Here is a 22,935-nt window from a genome sequence, read left to right as displayed (position 1 = left end):
ATCATACACATACCTTGCCACTGCCAATATCGTAGTAGTAGATTTCGCCGGGTCTTGATGAAATGTAATACAATCGGTTCGTTTCAAAATCGAGCGCCAAACTATCAACCGGGTAGAACGTTGAATTGCTGATCAACTGGCGCTCGGAACCGTCCATACGGCTGGCGTAAAGTTCGTACAATTTGGGCGTTTCGCTCATCGTTGCAAAGTACATCATTCCTCTGGAAAGTTTGGAAGCAAGCAAAAACACATTCGTTAGGAAATAGCAAGCACGTACTGTTGATCTTTACTTACCTTGTCGGATACACAACTAGACTGTTGACCAAAGTCAAATCATCAGCGATCTCCGTAACATATTCGCCATTCAGGTTGCTAACCATAATGCGGCTGTGTGTTTCGTTACCGGTTGAAAAGTAGAGCAGCTTCGAGATCCAATCCACCGCAAATCCAAGCGAATGCGAGACGTCCGTATCGAGGATCGTTTCGATCGGTCCCGTAGCCAAACCGGATGATTTTATTTCATTCAGCTGAATATCGTTCCAGTACAGCCGCGCGGCACTGATATCGTAATCAAGCACGGAAGGCTGCACAACCTGCGTCTGGTGACTGATGGTCGGAATTGTGTAATGCGCTGGCTGCTGAAGATCAACGCCTCGGATTTCGGTCAGCACCACAAACAGTAAGATTTCCTCGTTCGGGACGCACTGCATGCGATCCTCGTGAAGACGCATTACGTGTGGACAAGCGCACTCATGTCGCAAACCAACGCTTAACAGGCACAAATGGGAGCAGCCTCCATTGTTCACGGCACAAGGGTTTGGCTGAGAGTTTGGTTGTCGGCTGGAGTGTAGAATTTGTATTCCGAATGGTTGACTTTGCGTCTTCTGGATCACAGCTACATCCGTACCGTTCCATTTATTGGCCCGTATGACGGAGTATGTGCGCCAATCGGTCCAGTACACGTAGTTGTCGAACACGGTGATGCTGAACGGATGTGCCAGCACACCCTGATCTTTGATCACAAGATGGTGGTCCTGCCCATCGTAGGTGATCGTGTGAATTGAGTCCGACCGTGCATCAATCCAGTACACACGTCTCGGAATGTAGTCTAGGGCGATCCCGTTCGGCCAACCACCATCCGATCCGACGTATTTGATTACCGTGCGGTTTTCTCCAGCCATTGTGCATCGCTCGAGCCTTGGCGAGCCTTCTTCCCAGTCGGTCCAGAAGAGAACGCCTTCCATCGGATCAAGTGCGATCGCTCGTGGATTCACCATGTCCCCAGCCACCAGCGTTCGCCGGAAGCTACCGTTCGTCTTGGCCACTTCGATTTGATCAAGGTTCGAATCGATCCAGTAGATGTTCATGCCAATCCAATCCACCGCAAGACCTTCGGCCGTCGATAGTCCCGATTGGACCACTGCCTCGACGTTGCTCAATGTGTCGTTCTTCAGCGTGCCTCGATAAATCTTGTCGTCCATCACATCCGACCAGAATATCTGGATGGAATCGTTACGGTACAGGAAATCTAATGCGATCGTGTTTCGCAACGACGTATAGAAGCTTCTAACACCGAGCGTGTTCAGATCGAAACCGAGGATCTCCTGTCGGTTGCTAAATATCACGTAAGGCGAATCAGCGTTGTTACTACGGCAGGTAAACTTATCGTACGTAAGCGTGTAGCCCTCCACGCAACTACACCGGTAATGTGTTCCAGTTTTCGTGCAAATTTGCGAACAGGTACCCCATGTGTCACAAGCATGGTCATGACCACAGTCGCGCCCATTCGGTTGCAGAAATAGGTGAGGTGGACAGGAGCATACCAACCCCTCCGGAGCGTTATGGCACGAGTGAGAACAATCGTTATACTTATCACATTTTTTCTCTTCGCACAGAAACCCTTCATCCGTGCCATCGGGACAGTCGGTGCGACCGTTGCAAAGCTGCGCCACCTTAATACACTCGTTCGTTATCCGACACAGCCGGTCCGGATGATGGCAGGTCATCGTTTCATTGAACGGTCCGAACTCCATTCGTTGGCACGCACGGTTGTAGTTTTCTTCGCACTGTTTGTCACCACCACAGATGATCTTCAGATCCTGTCTGCAAAGATCTTTTAATTCCGATTCCGAACGAACAGGAATGCTGGGATCGGTTGTCGCGTTGGTACCGGCTTTAGCATGTTTGTCACACTCGTGGAATGCATTTAAGCAGTTGAGCTTAGGATCGCACATTAGCGAACGATCGATGCAACCGTGAGGGCTGCAGAAGAATTCGTTTGCTCCACACTCGACATCGCACTGTGTTTCGTCAGATCGGTCGCTATAATCGGATAGAGATCGGGAAGACAGTAAAATATAGACACCGATACCTATTTCGTCACTCCAGCCACGAAACTTACCCACAGTTGTCGACTCCATCACAGAGAAATTCAAACGGCACACAGGCAGCGTTCCTACACTCAAACTCCGGACACTTGTGGCAGTGTTCTGGCTCGTCCGAATTATCGTTCGGTCCGCAGTCCAGGTGTCGATCGCATACCCATGTGTTCGGTATGCATCGATGGCTCACTTCACACTGGAAGAAATGTTCGCTGCACGTTTTGTTCGGGCAGTTAATGTAGTCCTCGTCGCTTTCGTCGATGCAGTCCACTGATCCATCGCACACATGCACTCGGCTGATGCATCTCTGCTCGTCACACTTGAAATTGTGCTCAAGATCACAGTTTGGGTCGCATGGCCCATCGGGCGTTGTTTCCTCGTCACTGCCATCCTCGCAGTCCCGATCGCCATCGCAGGTGTACTTGATCTCAATGCAGTCGACTTTATTGCGACACAGGAAATGTGTAGTATTGTTGCACGTCTCGAGTGAGTGCTGCAGATTGAAGGGTACGCAAGTCACTGGTGTCCCATCGGTTGCGAGCGACAATATCTGACCGTCTTCACACTTGCAGCTGGCAATTGCAGCGGGAGTATTTAAGCAGATTCCAGGACAGTCTATCTCGCACGTATTTCGTCCATTTCCACCGTACTGGGTGAGGTTGTCGAAGATCTTGAGACCCAAAACTTGCGGTTTTTCTATCGCAATAGTTTCTAGCGCGAGCGGATCGCTCAAGTTAAGCTTCTCGATATGACCCTTTACATTATCTGCGAAATAAACTAGCTGGCGATGGACGGCTAGGGCGACGGGGAATCGGTTTTGTGATCGTCCATCGAAGAGCAGCACACGATTGCTGCCATCAAGATTGACGCTTTCGATCACATTAAGTCGTCCATCGCACCAGTACAGCCGCTTCTGGATTGTATCGATTGAAAGGCCCGTGGGCCACTCGATCGGACGCTCCTTGCTGCCTACCAACTGTTCCGGCTGAGAGCCACTCATCCACGCACGATCAATGCGACCGCCAGGAACTGACCACGACGACCAGTACATCCAGCCTTGCTTTGGATCCACCACAATCGATCTGCGGAGGTAGAACAGTGAAAAGGTTATTTGTTTTGCTTTGAATGAAGTGTGTTTTCAAAAAAATTAAAATCCACTTACTTGGGCGCGTATAGATGTCGCAGTACTGTGTAGCGCGATCGTTTAGGTCCTAACTTTACCACAGAGATGTGGTTTCTGTCGGAATCAGTCCAAAAAATGTTGTTGCCCAACCAATCGTAGGAAATGCCATCACACGAACCAGGACTTTCCAATATCAGTTCTCGGCCAGTACCGTCCAATTTTTGGGCTTCTATTCGAAATGAAGGAGAGTCTCTAGGAAAAAGAAAAATGGAAAGGTTAAACTTGCAGAAAACGCCTAAACACTCTTCAAAACATGTATCAAGATCGATCGGACATACTTGTTGCTGTGGGAGAAGAAGATTAGCTGGTCTTCCACATGGTAGTCGAACGTGATGTGACCACCGAGATTGGTAACGGGCACGATTGCTTCCTGGGACTTGATACCGACAGCAAAGCCTCTTATCATGGCGGGGCTCGTTTTGGCGTACAGTAGAAACGTTGGTCTTTTGATGAGTACGCATTGTGATTTTGTCTTTAACCGGTAGCCCGGAGAGCACATGCATTGTGCAATGGCCACGCCGATTTTTTTCCACACTGGTATGCACAACTGATCGCAGCCACCGTTTTGAATGCGACAAGGATGCGCCACTTCCGGCTGCTTTTGCCTATGAAACACGTGTAGATGCACAGCATGGGAAGCGTTCGGGACAACGATTCGCGCCTCGCCGGTGGTACCGTTTAGCGCCACTATGCTACCATTTTGCCAGGACGCCATGTAAATCGTGCGTTCAAACACATCCAGCGCGTAGAGCGTTTGAAAGTGGAACATGAAGTTTGTGCTTCGCTTCGGAAACCAGCGACCACTGCCGTCGTAGTTTACACGCTGCACCGTGTCCAGATGTGTGTCTACCCAGTAGACGTGCTGCATCACCAAATCAAGCGCAATGTCGAGTGGCGTAATGATTTTGTTCTGCACAATCGAGCTCCTGTTGGTACCATCGAGCAGTGACCTTTCGATGCTGACATCGCCGCTACCCCATTTGGAGAAGAACAGAAATCCTTTCGTGGGATCGAGTGCCATCCGGCGTGGCCGCAGTACTTCGGACAGGGCTTCGACGACGATTGCACAGTGTACCATCTGGGGCGAACAGACGAAGATGATTTCGCGCTGCTGGTCAAGGTAGTACCAGTTGCCGGACACCCAGTCGAGCCGAATGTCGACAATGTCTTCGAGATTGGGAAAGAGGTCCGGACGCGGCATGGTCCAGCTGAGCGAGGTGTTGTCAACACTGTAGCACTCTAGCAGCGATTTGCCCTTGATACGCGCAAGACAAAACGTACGATTACGATGCACCATCTCCAGAGCGCGGATGCGTGGGAAAGACTGCTTCAGATATTCCCCCTCGTCGGTGTCATGTGAAGCAGAATATCGTTCCAGAACCGCGGTCCGGTTGCTGATAGAAACTTTCTGCACTTTGTTGAATGTGGCGAACAACAGTGAAGCAGGTTCGTCCTTGGGCACTAGCGGAAAAGAAAAGGATGAAGTTACGGACCAACCCGTGAAGCAGACAAGCCTCTATACTCACAGTTGACAGCAGTGCACGTGTTACCCTGCTTCACGTACCCCGTGGTGCAGCTGCACTGATACGATCCGTGCTGATTTTTGCACAACTGATCGCACAGACCCTCGATCTGACACTCGTCGAAATCTTCACACACATTCCCATTCGGTTGACTGTCCTTGGCACAGAAGCATTTGGGACCTTCGGGCGTTAACCGACAGTCGTAGGAACACTTGAGCGCATCGCAAGCGCTCGTCGGCGCGCTGGCCGTTGCTGTGTTGTTGCTGGTGCAGTTCAGCTCGTCATTGCTGCAATCCCAGCTTCCATCACAAAACCGATCGATCTCCAAACACTTGCCATCGCCACAGAGGGCCTGCGTTGGGAGACACTTTTTGTGTGCCCGGCACAGCTGTGGATCTTCGTCCGACGTGTCCACCATGTGGTACTTCTCCATCAATCCGCAGTCTACGTCACCGTCGCACGTCCAATCGTGTGGGATGCACCGATTGGACACCTTACAGTGAAACATACCTTCGTTGCAAGCATGTGCTTTATCTGGACGCGTAAAGACGAGAAACAGGTGGGTTCATTTGAAACGAGCGCGTTACGCTGTGACAGGCGAAAGGTGTAAACTCACCACAACCGACTTCATCCGAGCCGTCCGAGCAGTCGGCGGACGTATCACATCTCCAGAGGGCAGGTATGCATTTGCCATCCATCATACAGGTGAACTGCGTTTGTGAACAGGTTGCTGAAAGATGATAGCAAAGATATGGAAGCGGTTAGCGTGTAGTTCAGTAGTAATTGCTATCAATGTGGACGGTTGCTTAAGAGCAAGATAGGCGCTTTTTAATTGCCAGCTTTTTCCTGTAATAGCGTATACGATTTTTATTGCGCAAGGAAAATGCGACTGCTCATTAGTCGCAGCGCGGCTTGTGGAACAACAAGCGTTCCAATTGACATCGTTTAATGAAGCATACACATGTCAGATGAGTGTGAAGACAACAATCAAACGGCGACGTACCGCGCAGCGAGACAACTCTATCCGTTCTAATCTGTTCTCGATAAGCCAAACTACTGCCATCAATTGTGTGATGGCCAGTAGGTTGGAAACAATGCAGTTGATCCTGTTCAATCCAAGCAGAAACGCTGTTTAGTGCTTTTGGCGTTGGTTCAAAAAAGCAATCAATCAATCGCCGACCGGGCGCTTTCCTAGTGGAACAATTACATAAATGTCCATTCAACGAAAATCCATTGAATGCAAGCTCGTTTCCTCGACCTTTTTTTTCGCCTTTCGCCTCGATAACACTGGGCGGCCGGTGCAAAAACATCCTTGCGTGCGGATGTGCATCACACATTCGGTCGGCCATGCATCGCTGGGTCTGAGAGCACGGCCGAATTAAGCCGGAGGGCTTACTAATAAAAATCACCCAACGACTGATTGAATCAATCCAATTGTATATCACTGCTTTATTTGCAATTTATATTTGATTCACTTTGATTGACGTTCGACCACCACGCACCATTTCAGTCCAACGCATCCATTATCCATCCGGAGGCCTTGCCAAATGTGTGTCCTGCTGGCACAACCCAGGACACCACCCCAGTACAATGTGTATCGCTCGCCGCCCCGCTTTTTGTAGCAGCTTTATTTTTATTCCATTTCTTTGCTGCTTCAACCATCCGTTAACGATCTCTGGTCACTTTTCCCAGCGCCACCTTCACCCTACCGTACCCAATGTACTCGGGGTTGGTTGGAGGACAAACCCAAATTGATGACGGTTCGCTGTGTTTGAAGTACTAATTGTTTTGCATTTTTGAACTCATTTCCATCGTCCTCGCGTGACGCCTGCGAGGGCCTGTTAGTTTAGCTGGGTCTTTGTCTCTTTTTTTTCTTGTGTTTTGTACACGTTTAATTCATTTTCGTGCGAGAGTGCCTTCATATTATCACTTTTTATTTGTTCAATCTATTTTCCCATTTGCAGTGCACCATCGTCGTCTTCTGTCCACGAATTCCTGGTGCATTGTTTCGCTATATTCTACCCGTTAATATTTATGTGTGTCTGTGAGTGTTGCCTGTTGCTGACAGTAATTTATTCTCCAGTAGCGCGGTTGATGAAGCGCGACCCGGCAAAGAGTAATGCACGAATTTGAGTAGGGACGTTCTGGAGCATATTTTTATTCAACAGTCCTGGTTCGGCAAATGCAGAACCACACCGCGTAAAATTGCTATAAATCAAGCACGTTTGGGATAGAAATAATGAAACCAAAAACATTCCCACACGCCGTGCACGAACTGTACATTTGTATGATCAACTCAATTTATCTGAAATCTTATTACTAACACTAACGATATGCTCATCCGATCCAGACGAGTGTGAATCAGCAATTTAGATTGTAATTATCGACGAACCTTTCCACAATTGAGGTGTTAAGTGGTGCTGCTTTTCTAAATATTATTCCTCTCCAGTACTTTGGACTATCCGCAATTAATAGCAGACCCACACTTGAACGGCTCAGTCGGACATGATGCTGCTTCGACTATGATATCACTCTACCTAAGACGAGAGTAAGTGAGCGAGATAGCGCCTTGGAAAGGAACAAGTGCAACAAGAGTTCCTTAATTTCCTTAAGATCACATCCCGTCTCAGCGTTGCTGGCGTTGTCGCTGCTCCGGACACGGGTCAATACTCTCCTCCGGAGCCCGGCTGTTTGCACAGTGGTTTGTTGTTATGCGTGTATCGAGCAATTTAGCAGTACATAATGGTCTGTCCGCTGTGTGACTAAGGGACCGCGGAGGAGTGTGTGTGTGTGTACAAAGCAATTAGTAAACGACCGACAATGCCGGCAATGGTCAAACCGGTAGCGGTATGCTACGTCATGCTCATGCTGCCATCTACCTGCCGCGCACACTATACGAACAACAGTGGAACTATTGTTTGTACAGTAAATTACTGCCCCCATCATCGTGGGGACGCTGCAGCCCGATGCACTGTGAAAGTAGTTTAACGCAATTTATCCTTTCGGGAATGATGATGGGCATTTCTTTCTTCCTTTTCACACCTTCTCGAACGCGCGAGTAAAACGGCCCCCGGTGAGGATTATTTTCCGGGTCAAGTATTTTCACCATCTCTAGCGAAACCATTCAAATCGGGACGTTGGTAAGAAGAGCAAAGGAGCACGATCAAGTGAGTGTACCAGCTCATTAGAAACGGGACTAATTTGCCTCATCATTTTGAGGCCGATCTGAATATTTAAGTGTATGTAGAGTGTCTGTAGCATTCGGTTGAAAACGGATCAATATTTCCCCTGCTAAGTGGACTCAAAACAGCATCGAGTGTTATTGTTGTAAAGTTTTTCTTGTCTTTTTATTTTAAGGAGGCTACTGGTGCCACATGGAATACGGATACTATCTTAAAATAGATGTCAAAGCTATATTATTGTTTCTCCTACTCTGCAGGAGTTTCGTTTGATTGGAGAATGTTAATTTTACTTGGTTTGACAGCAATATCGCATCGTTAAACGCTCAAGATGCCATCTAAATGATATGCCAGCAGATAGCACGACATTCACGGCACTGAAAACGGTTTGGTGGTTGCATTAGGCAGTCAGAGCACGTCGACAGTAAGAACGGTTTTGAAGTAGCATGAACGCGAATTCTGGGACGTGCCGCTATAAACTGATCGCTCCTAAGCATAATCCGCCGGGCGAGACCACATTCTCTAAAACGATCGAATCGAATCGAGGCGGAGGAAAGTTCTCGATTGACCCTTTTCCATCGTTTTTTGGTTTTTATTACCACCATTTGCAGTTGGCTTTCTACAAGCAGCTCGGTGTTGACCTCTCTGATTTGAACTGTTGAGCCGTCTTCTTCCGTGGGGAAACCAATCAAATGCAATGCAGTGATTGCATTAACATGTACGATCTTTTGAGCCGCAAGGGAACACCAATCAGTTTACGAAAATGCATGTTCCGTTTGCTCAAATTCGAGTTGGGGGAGCGAGTTAAAGGAAACTTGAAACCTTGCTTAAAATATACTATGGCGCAACAACAGCAGACAATGCCTTCCTTCTGCCATACAATTATTACGGCAACGGGCATACAATGAACCGCCCTACCCCTGGTGCGGTTTTCGCTGGTACATGAAAATCCGCGCCTCCACGCGTAAGGTTTCTTCGGAGAAAAGAGTTCCCGGTTCGTCCATAACCGCATTACTGCAACCACAATTGTTTAAACAAGAGCACACACATGTTGACCCCATTTAGGAGATTTAGGAGTTCGTCTGACGTGTCCCTGTTTCCTTTTCGTCATTGTCGATGTGTTGTAGATTAACGCTACTTCGCAGGAATTGGTGAACATTTGTGAAAGAAACAGTCCACGGCCAGCCAAATTTGGTTCAATGTATGGAGCACACCCAAACTTACACCGCTGCAAATGACGTGTTCAAATTAACCATCATCATAACATAAAACCCTTGGGGTCATGCTAACCGGCGAGCAAATTTGCATCCAATTACTTTCAGCAAAGTAGACCAGCTGACCAGGGCAGTTTTTTAAGGCACATACACAGTCAGGGCGGGTTTTTGAACCACAAATCGTTATAATCGCCATCGTTCATTTTGCACAGCTTTTCGGCGAGACGTTGGCAATGAATAGAGCAAAAAACAAAGCCCGTCCCAAAAATACTGACTCTGGCAAGATTGTTCTCATTGTTTCCACGGGTGCAAGTGCTTACACACTTTAAGGGATTGTGAAAATTTTAAAATTCTCATACCACGCTGCTAGTTTTCCCAGCGGTGCGGTTGCGGTCGCTTGCCTTGCCGTTGGGTGACACACGACAACTTTTAATATTGCTTCAAATTAAAAATTAATGTTCTCGTTTCACTGAAAGGTTGTAAATGTTGGGCCGCAAGTAGGGTCGATGGGATTTTCGGCTTTTGGCTCATCTGTCTGTCACACGCGGTACGCACTACTTTGCTTCTGTCAAGATCCTTTCCGCTACCTGGGCATAGAATGACTGGGGGATAGGAAGCACCAGGGGGATCAGAAATAATTTTTATCTCGTCCCTTTTTTGGCGCCAAATGGTTTGGTTAGGGATTTTGCAAAGGTAGCAGCAAATCCCTGGACCATTTACACCGTACCGGGATTATATGATGATTGCAACATCACTGTCGGAAAGCAAAAAGGGACACCGATCTACATTATCCCCAGCCCCAGTATGTGCGCGATGGGGCTTGCTGTAAAGGACGCAGAACTTCAGTGTGGGAAGCTTTTGCGGAAGTGATTCTTTTGTGAGCAGGGACTCGTATCGGGTTCGACCGGGTAAGAGCATTACATTACGGGCGTTGGAATTACATGCATTTAGACTGCTGGCAGCAGTGAGCGAATGATCGCTCTCGGAAATGTTTATCACTCCACAACCACACACACGTCCCGGGAGGCATAGATAATGGATAAAAAAGTTTACTCCTCATTTATTATTCAACGGATCGATTAAATCAAATCGAAACCAATACACAATACAACCAGCAGCAGGAGCGGTAGCATCAATTTCATTTATGTTCTCACTGCTAAAGCCTACGCGTTGTCCAAAGTGACTGCAGCGGAAGCAGTGATAGATAAGCGCTTTAGCCAACGAGGTGTAAACTCGGGCAACGACAGAACCGACTCGCACACGACTCATCGGATATCCGACAAGGAGCGGCGTCGTGATGGTCGAAATTTCATGTACGCTTTCGAGTCTACGGCTGGTTGGGGCCTTGGACGAAAGCAATCCATTATTAATTGAGGCATTGGCTAGTGTCCAACATGGTTGCGCTGTGCCAAGACTGGGACAGTGGACGGTGGATGGTACCGTTTGATACTATTTTCACACAATAAAGCTGCGATCCGCATATCGGTTGTTGAAGGGTTTTGCATTCTGTTTTCTTTTTTGGCTGCACCATACTCTGCACCGGGTTATTTATTCAGCGTTCATACACGCAATGTGATAGTAGTTCGCTGAAAATGGGATTTAGCCGGAAACAGGGAGACGATTTAATGTTCTCCCAACGAATAGATAAAAACGCTTCCGACCCCGATCCCACCGTCCAGTTCTGCACGCAGGGACTATGATTTTTGTTTTATCGGAGAAAAAAACGAAACATAAACATTGTGGCATCAGTTTCCAACAACATGAAGCCCTTTACTTGGATAGGCATAAAATAATTCGATTTGAAGAATAATTAATTAGAAAACCTGCAGCCCGCATCGGTACCGCTTGCATGGCCAGTTAGGCGTAGTAGGGCGTAGTGGGTCGCACACGCTCTTTCGCTCTATAATTCATTTCAAATCCCGTGCGTGCACGTTTACTGAATGCTTCACATGTCCCATCTGGCGCCCAAAGCGGATAACAATTTATTTCCATTTCGCGACTGATATATTCCGCCCTCCGAACGCAATAATTCAAGACCTGTAGCTTAAAATCGCTTAAATATGCATATCAGGCAAACGTTGCAGCGGTGGGCGACTAGTCCACCAACTTGCTATCATTAATAAATGAGTGCTACCGAGCTAGAGCGCAAAACAAAAACTAATCAAGCCAATACAGTACAGGCCGGGAGCCGGGACCAGCACCGACTCTAGTCTGTCTCTGTCTCTAGTTTGCATAAATTAGTACTGTCGCTATTAACGGTAAATCGAAAACGCTGTTTGAATAATGTGCGAGCGATCGTTCATCATCTTCACTCCCGGTGCAGCAGCATCCCGCCCGACCGTCAAGTCCATAATCACGACCGATAATGAATGCCGCTTCTAGTTTTGCTGTTTGCCTGTATGTGTACGGTTGTGTTTGCTCAGGTTAATGTAGCCACCGTCCACCAGACGTGTGGGATTAAGTAAACAGTTTGCTAAAGATAGGCACCGCAGCGTGCGCAGTGATGCAGTTGCACATTGCATGTGTACAAGCCCATATTTGCGGATAATTTACTAGCCCATGCTGTTGATCGTATTGATCCCTCCTGCGGGGATGTTTTCTTCCATCAGTGCGACGTAAAAAGTGGACACGGTGAGCGGCCCAAAGTGCATAATAATTCGCGGGGCTCATCTGCGAAATTAAGGTTCTGGCTCTGGTCCTCGCGTCCCACTCCTCCTTTCCGAGGGCACGACCACGCTTCAGATGATTAATTGGTAATCAATACTCATTAAATTACCGAGCCTATCATTATTTCAAACTAAAAGCGGTTGCGGTCAGTCGAACGAACACGTCAGAACACGGGGACGAGCTAAAAGCGGTTCGATTGCGCTGGAGACGAAATATGCAAAACCAGCCGGCGGGACGCGTTTCGTCCGCCCGGCTATTGATGTGCTCCAGGCAAGCGCAACTAATATCAATTTCAGCGGACAGCACAGTGCACGGGAGCTGTACGGGCGTTTCCGGTCGCAGGCAAAGGTGACGAAATTGTTACTGAAATGGAACTGATGCGCAATTCCAGTAGTACCTTGCAGGAAGCAACAGGTCTCAGGTTGCATCAAAGGCATTGTGCAACATTCGTGGAAGGGTAAGGCGGTGCTTCCGATCCCAAACAAACCATCTGACGTTTCATGTGTCAAAATGAGCAGTTTCATATCAAAATCATTTGAATGGACAATTTTGACCAGTGGGAAAAAAGGGAAAAACTATGACCGATTATGAAAGTGTTGGTCATTTGCCGTAGGCGAAGCAACATAAAGCAGTTTTATGTGTATAGTTTCACCCGAGCTCAAGCAAAATTTTCATTATTTACATGACAAAACAAACGCGGCCACAAAAGCCACTCTATATGAAGCGTTGGGCAACCAAAAACGAGCCACAATTTTCGCTGTACGCTAATGGATGAGAGTGTGGCAAAGTAAAATTCACATGCCAAAACCGTTGCCGAAACGAAACCGCCTGCCGGTCGAACGTTTTTGTGTTGACATCTTCTGCTCATTACCATTTACGTATAATTATACAAAATGGCACTTTCGGACGTGGTTCTGCTGGGGTTCCCTGGGGGCAAGGAAGCAGTAGTGCAAAACGGAACACGTAATAGTGTTTCGCTTCGGGTGGCATTCGGTGGCAGCAGTGGTGAGTGGTTAGCACGAACCAGCAAAAAGCAGGATACAGCTAAAAGCAACGGAAAACACTGACGAGAGGCGCAAGGATGAGTTGTTTTTTGTTTAGCCAGCACGTTTACTTTGCGCGTTTTTTGTTTTAATAAAAGTTTTTGATCCCTTCCGTCGAGCTCTCCTTTGTTTTATGGCCAGAAGCGAAACGTTTAGGAGAGTAAGGAAAAAAAAGGACAAATTCGTGGTTCTGCACCGAAAAGTGCGGTATCTAATTACGGCAATGCCACCATGTCAACAGAACAACGCCGTTCGGAGTCGAACACAATGCCGTCTAGCTGTGATACGGCGGTTGACCGTAACAAAGCAAACTTTAAGCGTAGGTAATACTAAGCACACGAAAGAGTGGCGGCGGACTTGCGAAAAAAAAAGGAAAAGGATTTTTTCTCGCTTTCCCGTAAAGTTTCATACCCGCCGCACCGAGATTCGGGGATGCATTTTGGGCCGGAGTGGAAGCGGTAGGATTGGGTGAATAATTAAAATCTGTTAGCCAAATTCAAATGATCTCTTCAACCCCTAAAGTACTTTTGATGGTTGCTCCGGACGGTTTGTTTTCTGGGTGGCTGCTGCTTGGGTACGGCTAGCTGCTTCACCGTGTCTTTGACAAGGAAAAGTTTTTATCTGTGACCTGTGTTTTTTTTCTTTTGTGGGTTGAAGAAGATTTTCTGCACCGGTCATTCTTACGCACTACTCTACCCACCTGGTTGCTCTGGTGGCTTTCCCGGTCATTCCAGTTGATCGTCCGTTCCCGGTCATTCCAGTTGATCGTGTCTTCGCGCGGACAGGTAGTTTTATTTCCACCTTTTCACGTAAAGCTTTTTACGTCGTCCCACAAGAGCAATGACAGCTTAATTTTTTGTTGTTGTTCACACAAAATGTACGCCCGGTGAAAGAAAGGACCGGGAAGCGAACGAACTAAACAACAACTACAGGGCTACACCCGCGTGGCGTGGCGCAGCATTCGGCACTCGGAAGTGATGGGTCGCGCTTGTCGTTTTTCCCACCACCGGATAATTAAATGGACATGTCTGAAGCTTTGTGCAACTGACCATCCATCGCCGGCCCAGTTTTCCATTCAGCCACAGCCACGAGTAGTCCAGCGAGTAAAGTGTGGAAGCACACGAACCCGCGAAAAGCAGTCGGGTGTAACACATTACGGGTTCGGGTTATGCGGAAGAACCGAAGAAAAGTGACAAAGTAATTAAAAGAAGGTAAAAGTTGATCAATTTCTTCTGCTTCGCTGCACCGGTCCGGACCGTCCCAGTTGCCCAAAGATCGTCACTGCCGCCTAATGAAATTCTCATTAGCCACCGGACCCAATGTGATTGATTACGTTTGATGATGGGCGTGGGGTTCGGTTCGGTTCGGGTTCGTGTCCGTGCCTGTGTCCCGTCCTGTATAATCTCTCTTTGTGTGAAGTGAGTTTCAGTTTACCCTTTTTTACAGTTTTCAGTTTATTTTTGTCTTCCGTTCCGTCACGTATTTGTACTGAAATGAGGCCAAAGAAAGGATTTTTCGAATAGCGCAAAAAGGTGTTGTTTAAATCAAGATTGCGAATTTTGTCACTAATTTAAACATCAATAGTTAAACATCAATATTGTAGCTCGAAAATCCGATTTTAAACCGTCAAACTGAAGGTCCGCATGTTTGACTGGTTCGATGGAGACGCCCAGTCTTTTGTTCGTGAGCTGCGTGTCATCAGCATCCTCAAACAACTGTACGCTTAATCGAGCTAAAATCAGGCCTCGTGTGATAAGATATTCTATGCACAGTTACATGCTGGAATTGCATCTCATATTCTGCATGTTATACGAGCATCTTATGTTACACATACACATAGTCTACACACATAGCGGCGCGTGTTTTGCTGCAGTGCATTGATGTGAGTGGAATTAATTACAGTGGCGGCATTTGGCAAAAGCACGAGAAACACACCTACCACAACACGCTTTACGAGGCGAAATTCACGAGAATTCTAGCTAGAAACTCGCAGCCAAAACTGAACGTGACAGTGTTGTACGGTATTTCGCGTGTTCTACGCTTCAAGAACCTTTCAACAGAAATCGTACCCTGGCCATACGGCGATGATACGTACGGAGCGAAGTGAACTAGTTCCATCCGTTATCGCTTGGTATGATAGAAACATATGATATGCGGAATAGTGAAGGATTTGCCAGACTTTACACTCGAACGGGAAACCAGTTTGCGATGGAAGACTTGTTCGTCTAACTTGTCCTTTGGAGTGTTGTGCATTCCCGGTTGATAATCCAAAATAATTTTGTTCATAATTTGAAAAGTTTTAGAGCATTTCAAACCGTGTTAGTATTTTATGGAGCTGTGGTTTATCAAAAACTTTGTTTCCAAATTGAAACGGATCAGCAAGAAAGAATCTATTTCGAGTCAGTTACAGAAGCTCAATTACACTCGCGACAGTAAGGTAAAACAAAAGAAACATTAAGCTTAATCCAGAGCTCGTCCGCCCTCCGTAACGCACCAAGCTAGACGCAATTCTTCATCCAGAATCACAATCCCTCGTTTCGCTGTTGCAATCGCTGACGGAGCAACAATTTTATGACAAGCTCCGGATTACGATGGACTTTCCCGATGGCTTTCCATTCCTTTATGGCCAGTGAACGGCGAAGGCCAAACCGGAACCAAATAGCAGCCAGTTGAGCTTATAAGCGAAATCGAAAGCTGCTTACCAGCAAATCGCTATCGTCCGCCACAGGGCACCCAATGTTTGTGTCTTTCCGGCATCGCTGAACAGTCGCCACTTCATCAAAGGAACATTTTGCCAATGCATGTAGCACCGTGTACAGTCTGTCCAACGGTCGGGCGCGCGCGCGCTCGCTTCTTGCAAACTCCACATGGATCTCCGAGGGATGCGAACTCTCCGGTCAGATTACAACAGACTAATAACGATTATGGTTGTTCGGCTTGAAATCGACCGCACCAACGACCAAATGCTGGCAAGCCAAAAGGAACTTCCCATCGACGCTTGAGCATCGAAAGTTGGAAAGCGTGTGCCAACCAATACGACCGCACCGCGGTTCCTTCTCGCCTTGCCAGTGACATTCGGCGATGGAATGTTTCGGGTACCGAGAAAAACCCTGGACTGAGCGTGCTGATGATGACTAACGTGCGTAATTTTCGTTCACTTCACTTTATCGCTTAGTCGTTCTTCATTTCGATTCTTTTTATCGCACAGACCTGCGTTTCCTTTTTTGCGTGTTAGTCCTAAGGTTTTCCCAGGGTACTGTAGTAGTGCTTCTGGTTTAAGGAATTTCCAGAATCGATTAAGATAGCGACGAGAAGAAAAAAAAACACACATACATAGGAGAGAAGATTTGTCCTATCATTATCTTGATGGCAGGCACACGGAACATCTGCGGATCTTCCTCGGGTGGAAACGTAGTGATTTGAATGAGTCGCGATGTGAAACAGTTTGCTGTCGCTTCCCTTGCAAGGATCGAGTTATCCCGGCGTCCGGGAGTCTTGCCATAAACGGACGAATGGCGTAAAGCAAAGCGTCCGCAACGAGTTTGTTAGGATACAAGGTATCGTACATTAATCGTGCCCTCGTGCAGCACGTTCATACTTCCGGCAGAGCACGCGGGAACAGCGAAGACTGGAAGGGGAAGCGAATCCATTGACAGACGAGGAACATAATTTTCCCCGGTACTTGTTGTAAATGAATGTTTAATGAACGACATCCGTTTCGTTGTCAGGCAGCTGGTGCTGGCTTTTTGTGGAATTTATTCGACGGACAGGATGGGACGGTCGGTTTACTCTTGACTGGGCGTAAGAACCATTTGTCTTGAAGTTCGTCCGTACGCAAGACAATAAAACTCGCAAGAAACATCTTTCCGAACAATGATCAAAAACATTTTTAAAATCCAACCAGAAAACTACTTCCAACAAAGGGAACAAAGAATTGGAGATTTATTGTCATCGATTACGGGGCAGAAATGAAATGTGCTGATTTATCGTACGATACGTTCCGAGTTTCTTCGCAAGAAAACTTTTCACCCTTGAAACGCTTTCCCCTTTTTCTCCAACGGCAGCATGATAAATGACTCTAATTAGTCGCACAATCAGTCAAAACTGTCGTCATTGGGTGTGTGTGTGTGACGCAGGTGACAAAATAAGTATTGACTTTTTAAATTCTTAATATTTAGATCAGTCAGAGCAACAACAGGACTCACTCGGCTTCTTCTGTCTTTTGGGTGGCGAGTGGAAATTTCCATTTCAATTGGATCGCGCGCCTTCCACGAAGTTGGCATCGTTCGCGAGCAGAGATAATGGTGAAATACATTCTTTGAACGAACAAAGTTTGTGAAAAGTTTGCCAGCGTCTGCGAAAAACTGCTTTCCACACAGCCGTTGGAATCAGTTTTGCTTGGCCACATTATCATAAACAAATTTCAAGCTAGTTTTGATTAATTAAAACTTGCACTAACGAGCGTTAAGCTACTCAACGAGCACAATCGGGAACGTGTCCGTGGGGAGCGTGTTACTAATGGCGTTGCCGGTTCTTCAAGAAACAATTGTGCCAAACGGGGAAGAAAGTTGAAAGAAGGAAACGGCCATGAACTGACCGCGCTCGAACACCCTCCAGAGGAAAACACCGTTTTTGGTGCGTGCGAATCACATTGTTGCTATTGCGGGTGCTTTATTTGCTTGACTCTCTTGAGGATATTAATTTCGCGCTTCACCGAACAAAATGAGAAAATTCTTGGTGGTTGGAAATTCCACCATTCAAACCATTTTGTGATGCGCATTGTTCGTAAATTATGCTTCATTCATCCGGCCACTATGTCGTCCTGGTGTTGGAGATGTTTAATGCTTCCTGCGTTTTTATACGGAACCACACGAAAGCAGACGAAAAAGGCAAAACAAATCACGGCAAAAAGCCTTCTAATTGCACCAAGAAATATCATTCGAAGCGTAGCAAACACATCTCGATTACATTTGCACGCGCTCAACGAAAGGCAGGCCAACAACACGCTTCTCGGGAGTATGGACACTGCACTTTATGATTTCATTTTCCGATTGCGCCGCTTCCACAGACAGAGCAGCATTCAGTGACGCTGCACGGGGGAAGCTGAGGGCAATGAATTTTAAACGATACTCAGGTTTCGCACTGTAAACAGCCCGATTCGAAAATAGCAACAGACGCGGCAAAAGTTGCGCATCTATTTATATCATCTTGTTGCAGCTTTTCTTTTTAATATGGGTGACGTCAAGAGGAGGAAAAATAAAAACAGGCCAAAGGGCTTTTTTGCAAAACAAATTTGTGTTCCACTCTAAAAACCTTGAACGAATATCGAAGAAGTTTTCCCCCATGTACCACTCACTTGCAGTGGCATTTTTATCCTCCACATAGTCGCATCGCCCAGCTCGGCGTGTGCCACCAAATGTACTGCCAAGAAGCTACAGCTCATCCAACGGCAAAGAAATTCATTTTGACTTGCCGTAAACTTTGGAACGATTGTCTGTGACGTTTTAATTTGATTAGAAAACTTTCGCGTTCGCCGTACGAATTGGCTTCCCTTGAAGTCGCAGTAGATCGGACGATCCGCTTTTTACGCGATTTTTTTTTCAGCCCGTCACAAACCAAATACCGGACGAACACGGGCTACCAAGGTGTCGACGGATGAACTTGGCGACTTTGAAGCCAACGTTACGTAATTACTGCAAAAGTGTTTCAACAGGATCATGTAATCAGGTCGCTTTTCGTTCAGACGTTCGAGGAAAAATTCACCAAAAGGGTCTGCCATAAGCACGCTAATAACGTTATACCTGTTAGCAAGAGTTTTTCTTGGTACCAATTATGGAAATTAAACGTGTTAAATTGATAACATGTGCTTTCTCACATCATCAGTAAGATAACAAAAAAAAAAAAAAAAACCAAATCCAGTTGGAGAAAGAGCGTAAATATTCTTAATCGACAATCAATCAGAAATATAAAATTGTACGGTTGTCTTGCTTGGAAATCGCGCAACCGACGCACCTGGATCGCACGTTCATTTTTACCATATCATACACATCGCTTCGTTTGTTTGTTATCTCCACCAACAGCATCGCGACACATCGACAGATGCACTGCTCAACCGCGTTTGTTTAACCTTTTGATAACCGGGCTAAAACGAGCAGTACGCAGATTTTGATCTCCGGCAGACATCGCAGTCATACCAGACATCATAAACACACGTACATAAAGCATAACCACCAGGCTCACTGGTGTCGGAGTGAATGGAAAATCGAGATAAAAATAATACGTTCCAGTCGTCAATAAATGTCATGTGCAGCAGCAGCACCCACAGCGCAGAAACCCTTTGGCAACGCGCGTTCCGGGAATGTAAGGTATTCTCTATCACCGGTTAGACAAGGTTGCGGAACAAAAATGGTTGGAGCGGAATATATTTTTACACATCAATACGAACGTAGAGAGGGCTTGGTTCGCTCCGGAAGGTATGGGAGCGGGTTGGCAGACAAACAAACCGTTTGAAAACAAAATAAACGAACGGAATGAACGGAAAACCCTTCGCTACGGTGCTTTGTACGAAGAAAAAAAAAGCGTTTCAGTAGGTATTTTCCCTAGGGTGCAGATTTTTTCTTGTTTTGTTTGTGCGATGCTTCTTGCATTCGAATGAATGCTTTTTGGGGCTTCCCCAGGTGTAGTTGCTATCGAAGTTTCCCTTACCGACGATCGTTTGAATCCTACCGTGTTTCTCACACATTCAAAGAGTACGATTTATTGTCGGTGATGTTTTCGAGTGGATGCCTCCAGATACTGGATTAGAAAGATAATTTAATAAGAACGAACAGAGCTCAACGAATAATCGACGTGGTTGTAGGAAATTCGACACACTGCCACAATTAGAAGGATTCCAAATTCCAGCGAAATGAGCGCGTTATTTACGCAGCAAGCCTTTGCGAAAGAAAAACGAAACCGCACACGAAAGAAGGAGCGCCCATACGAGCAGATTCTTAAAAATTGTCCATACGCTTCTATTTCCACCGAGTTTACTACTGTTTAGAAGCTTCCAGCGCAGAAAGACAAATACAAGAAAGGAGCATCGGTTTCGGTGCTCACTTCAATCCAACACGTTTTGGCCCGGTTTTCCGTTCCATGCACGAACGTTACCGGAATAAAATTCCAAATGCGCCCCCCCCCAATATAGAGGAGAGACAACAAAGCTGGAGAAAAAGAGTTTATCCAACGCTTGGAAAGATCCTGCGAGTGAAAGTGTGATGCCGATCGCAAAGATAAACACAGCTGGAGTTTTTCCAGATCATATTTATTCAGGACGCGTCGTCGACGATGACAGCGGCACCAAGAAGAAGGCTTGTGCCGGTTCGGTTCGTTCGTAAGAAAAAACGTCTCTTACTTTGGGCAAGAATAATTCGGCACAAAGGTACGAAGGGTACGAAAACAATAGCAAATGGTTGAGGTCTTCAGGCAGCATCAACAGTGAGCAATAGCGCAAATGCTACGGAAATCTGTGTAATGTATGCCGTTGAACGAAATGTGCTTATTATTTCGCCCCAACGGCTCGCCCTTTGGCTGGACCTCGTCCTACGCCTGCACAATTCAACGGCCACAACTCGTGTGATGCGAGAAAATCAGTCACATCGTTGAACGATGCAATAAAACGATATTTATGGCTCGACACGCCGACCAACGTCAGCAAAGACCTAACCGTGCACGAGCAGGGATGGAATTTACCATCCGACGGTAACTAGGTCCGAGATTTGTAATCTAATAAATGCGCACTAATAAAATTTCCAACCGGCGACTAAATGGCTGCTTAGAACAACAACAAAAAAAAGTTCGATTAAACCACATCCACCAACTCAAACAAGCCGGAGCTGTGTGGCTGTGCTTCGAAAAACCACGGCCACGGGTGGATACGTTGTTTGCCACCGGCCCATGAATACAAGCATCAATGTAAATGACTTCATATTCCACGAATTAATGAGCAATCTATTTGCTGCTCCACTAACCCGGACGAGGTGGTACGCCTGCTTACGATCGCGCCCGGTTGCAGAAAATCGGATTTGCATGCCATTAGGCGAAAGTCAATACACGAAGCAGGAGGCCGGTGCCTCCGTCAACCGTGAAGCAGTACTGTGGGCTGAACCCAGAGATTCTGATGCTCCTGGGCGAATAATTGGAGCAAAATTCAATTAGAACTTTCATGGAAACCAAAGGAAAACTGCCAAAATAAGGTTCCGCATACGAGCAAGGCCACACCAGACGGAAGCGGACTTTGCGAAAGGAATTAAAGGCTGAACACGTTGAAAGCGGAGTGTTCCTATAGCTGTATTCCTTGCTAGCCTCACGTGAGTCATTGGTGAGCAGGGATCGATTTGAAATAATTTTAAGGATATAAATTCGCTTCTTCCCCGCTGTAGTTCTGTTCCGTTTTCCTAGGAAAGGAATAAATAATTTGCAAACCTATCCTACAGAGGGAGCTCATGCAATTGTAATCGAAAACCGGAAAAAACTTTATGCTCCAGCATGCCAGTGTGCCAAGCAACTGCACACGACGTGTGGAAAAGAGATAGTTGCAGAGTAATAATGGCCACCATTAAGATGGGGTTAAACGTGCCTTAAAGTTTCCAACTACGCCATGAATAATAGAGTTGTCTTCGTGGTACGGTGCCCGAGTGGCTGCGCAACTGAGGTCAAAGTGGAACTGGCAAAGTTTGCAAGGCGACTAGGAATCAATGATTCGCATGCAACTATCTAGTCAATCACCATGCCTGCCGCAGCTGGAGAACTTAGAAAACCGACACAATTTAGTCCACGAGCTGCTGGCATGGCTCTTGCAGCTGAACAAGTCCAAATTGCTTGTAGATGTTTGAACCGGAACCGGAGCATTCATGCTGGGCTGGGCGTTGGGTGTGTAAAGTTTTTGCATCAACAGATTTCGACCACGGGCCACGGGAGTAGTGTCAAGTGGGTGACCGAATGTAGCGGAAGTTCTTCTGGATTTTCAGCTAGCGTCGAGCTAGGACTATAAAATATGCATGTGGAATGAAAACTCCGGGATAGGGTGTGCAGACGGCAGCAGGAAGGCAACTCACTGGACCAAACGAACGGCATTGCCCTGTTCCGTACCAAGAAGGGTTGCACGTCGATCAGTAACAGCATCTTGAAGCGAACAACTCAAAAGAAGACATTTGCTGCAAACCGTTTGCCGTGAATGGTTGAACAAACAGCCCTGAACGAATGAACGGATCAACTGAGACATTGTCTTTATGTGGGCAAGCACTCTGCCCGAGTACATGGCAGGACATTAAGAGCATGAAATAAATATATATGGCACAAGCGTGCAGCAACGTTAACAAATGGCACCAGGGAACTCGAGAAGTCATTCCCATACTGACAGAATTTGGCTGCACATGACCCGGCACTGTGGCTCAAATCCAGCTCGTCTTTTGCTATCCTAACCTGTCTCTTTAATGCAAGAAATGGCTTGTTCTTCATAAAATTTTCTTAGAATCTGCAGCGAAGCTCTGCCGTATCATCCCTCGGGGTCGCTGCGAAGAACAAACAACAAGTTTAATTACGTTTCCCCCAGACGTTCTGTCAAAAATGAATTCAACAACTCATTCTACAATGTGAGTGCTCCGAACCCACACCGCCACAGTATTACTGCACTGCTCGGTTCCTCGGAGATTCCTTCTGTAGTACTGTGTCTGTTTGCATATGAAACTACTAGTTTCCCAGCAAA

The 22,935-nt window shown here is 46.6% G+C and overlaps 1 protein-coding gene across 6 annotated transcripts in view; it reads right to left on the bottom strand.

Annotated features, from left to right (window-relative positions):
• Positions 1-22,935, bottom strand: part of LOC118507154 (low-density lipoprotein receptor-related protein 1) — a 78,260-nt gene that overhangs the window by 11,043 nt on the left and 44,282 nt on the right. For all 6 annotated transcript variants that reach the window (XM_036045192.1, XM_036045197.1, XM_036045193.1 and 3 more), the window contains exons 3-9: positions 5,704-5,817; positions 5,091-5,621; positions 3,843-5,025; positions 3,544-3,756; positions 2,402-3,463; positions 295-2,322; positions 14-221 (exon numbers count right to left, since the gene is read on the bottom strand). In XM_036045192.1, coding sequence (XP_035901085.1) covers positions 14-221; positions 295-2,322; positions 2,402-3,463; positions 3,544-3,756; positions 3,843-5,025; positions 5,091-5,621; positions 5,704-5,817 — 5,339 coding nt within the window. The remainder of the gene's footprint in view (positions 1-13; positions 222-294; positions 2,323-2,401; positions 3,464-3,543; positions 3,757-3,842; positions 5,026-5,090; positions 5,622-5,703; positions 5,818-22,935) is intronic.

This window comes from Anopheles stephensi, chromosome 2 (genome assembly GCF_013141755.1).
Source record: "Anopheles stephensi strain Indian chromosome 2, UCI_ANSTEP_V1.0, whole genome shotgun sequence".
NCBI lineage: Eukaryota > Metazoa > Arthropoda > Insecta > Diptera > Culicidae > Anopheles > Anopheles stephensi.
Note: the sequence above shows the minus strand (reverse complement) of the source record. Positions and strands in the feature narration are given on the sequence as shown.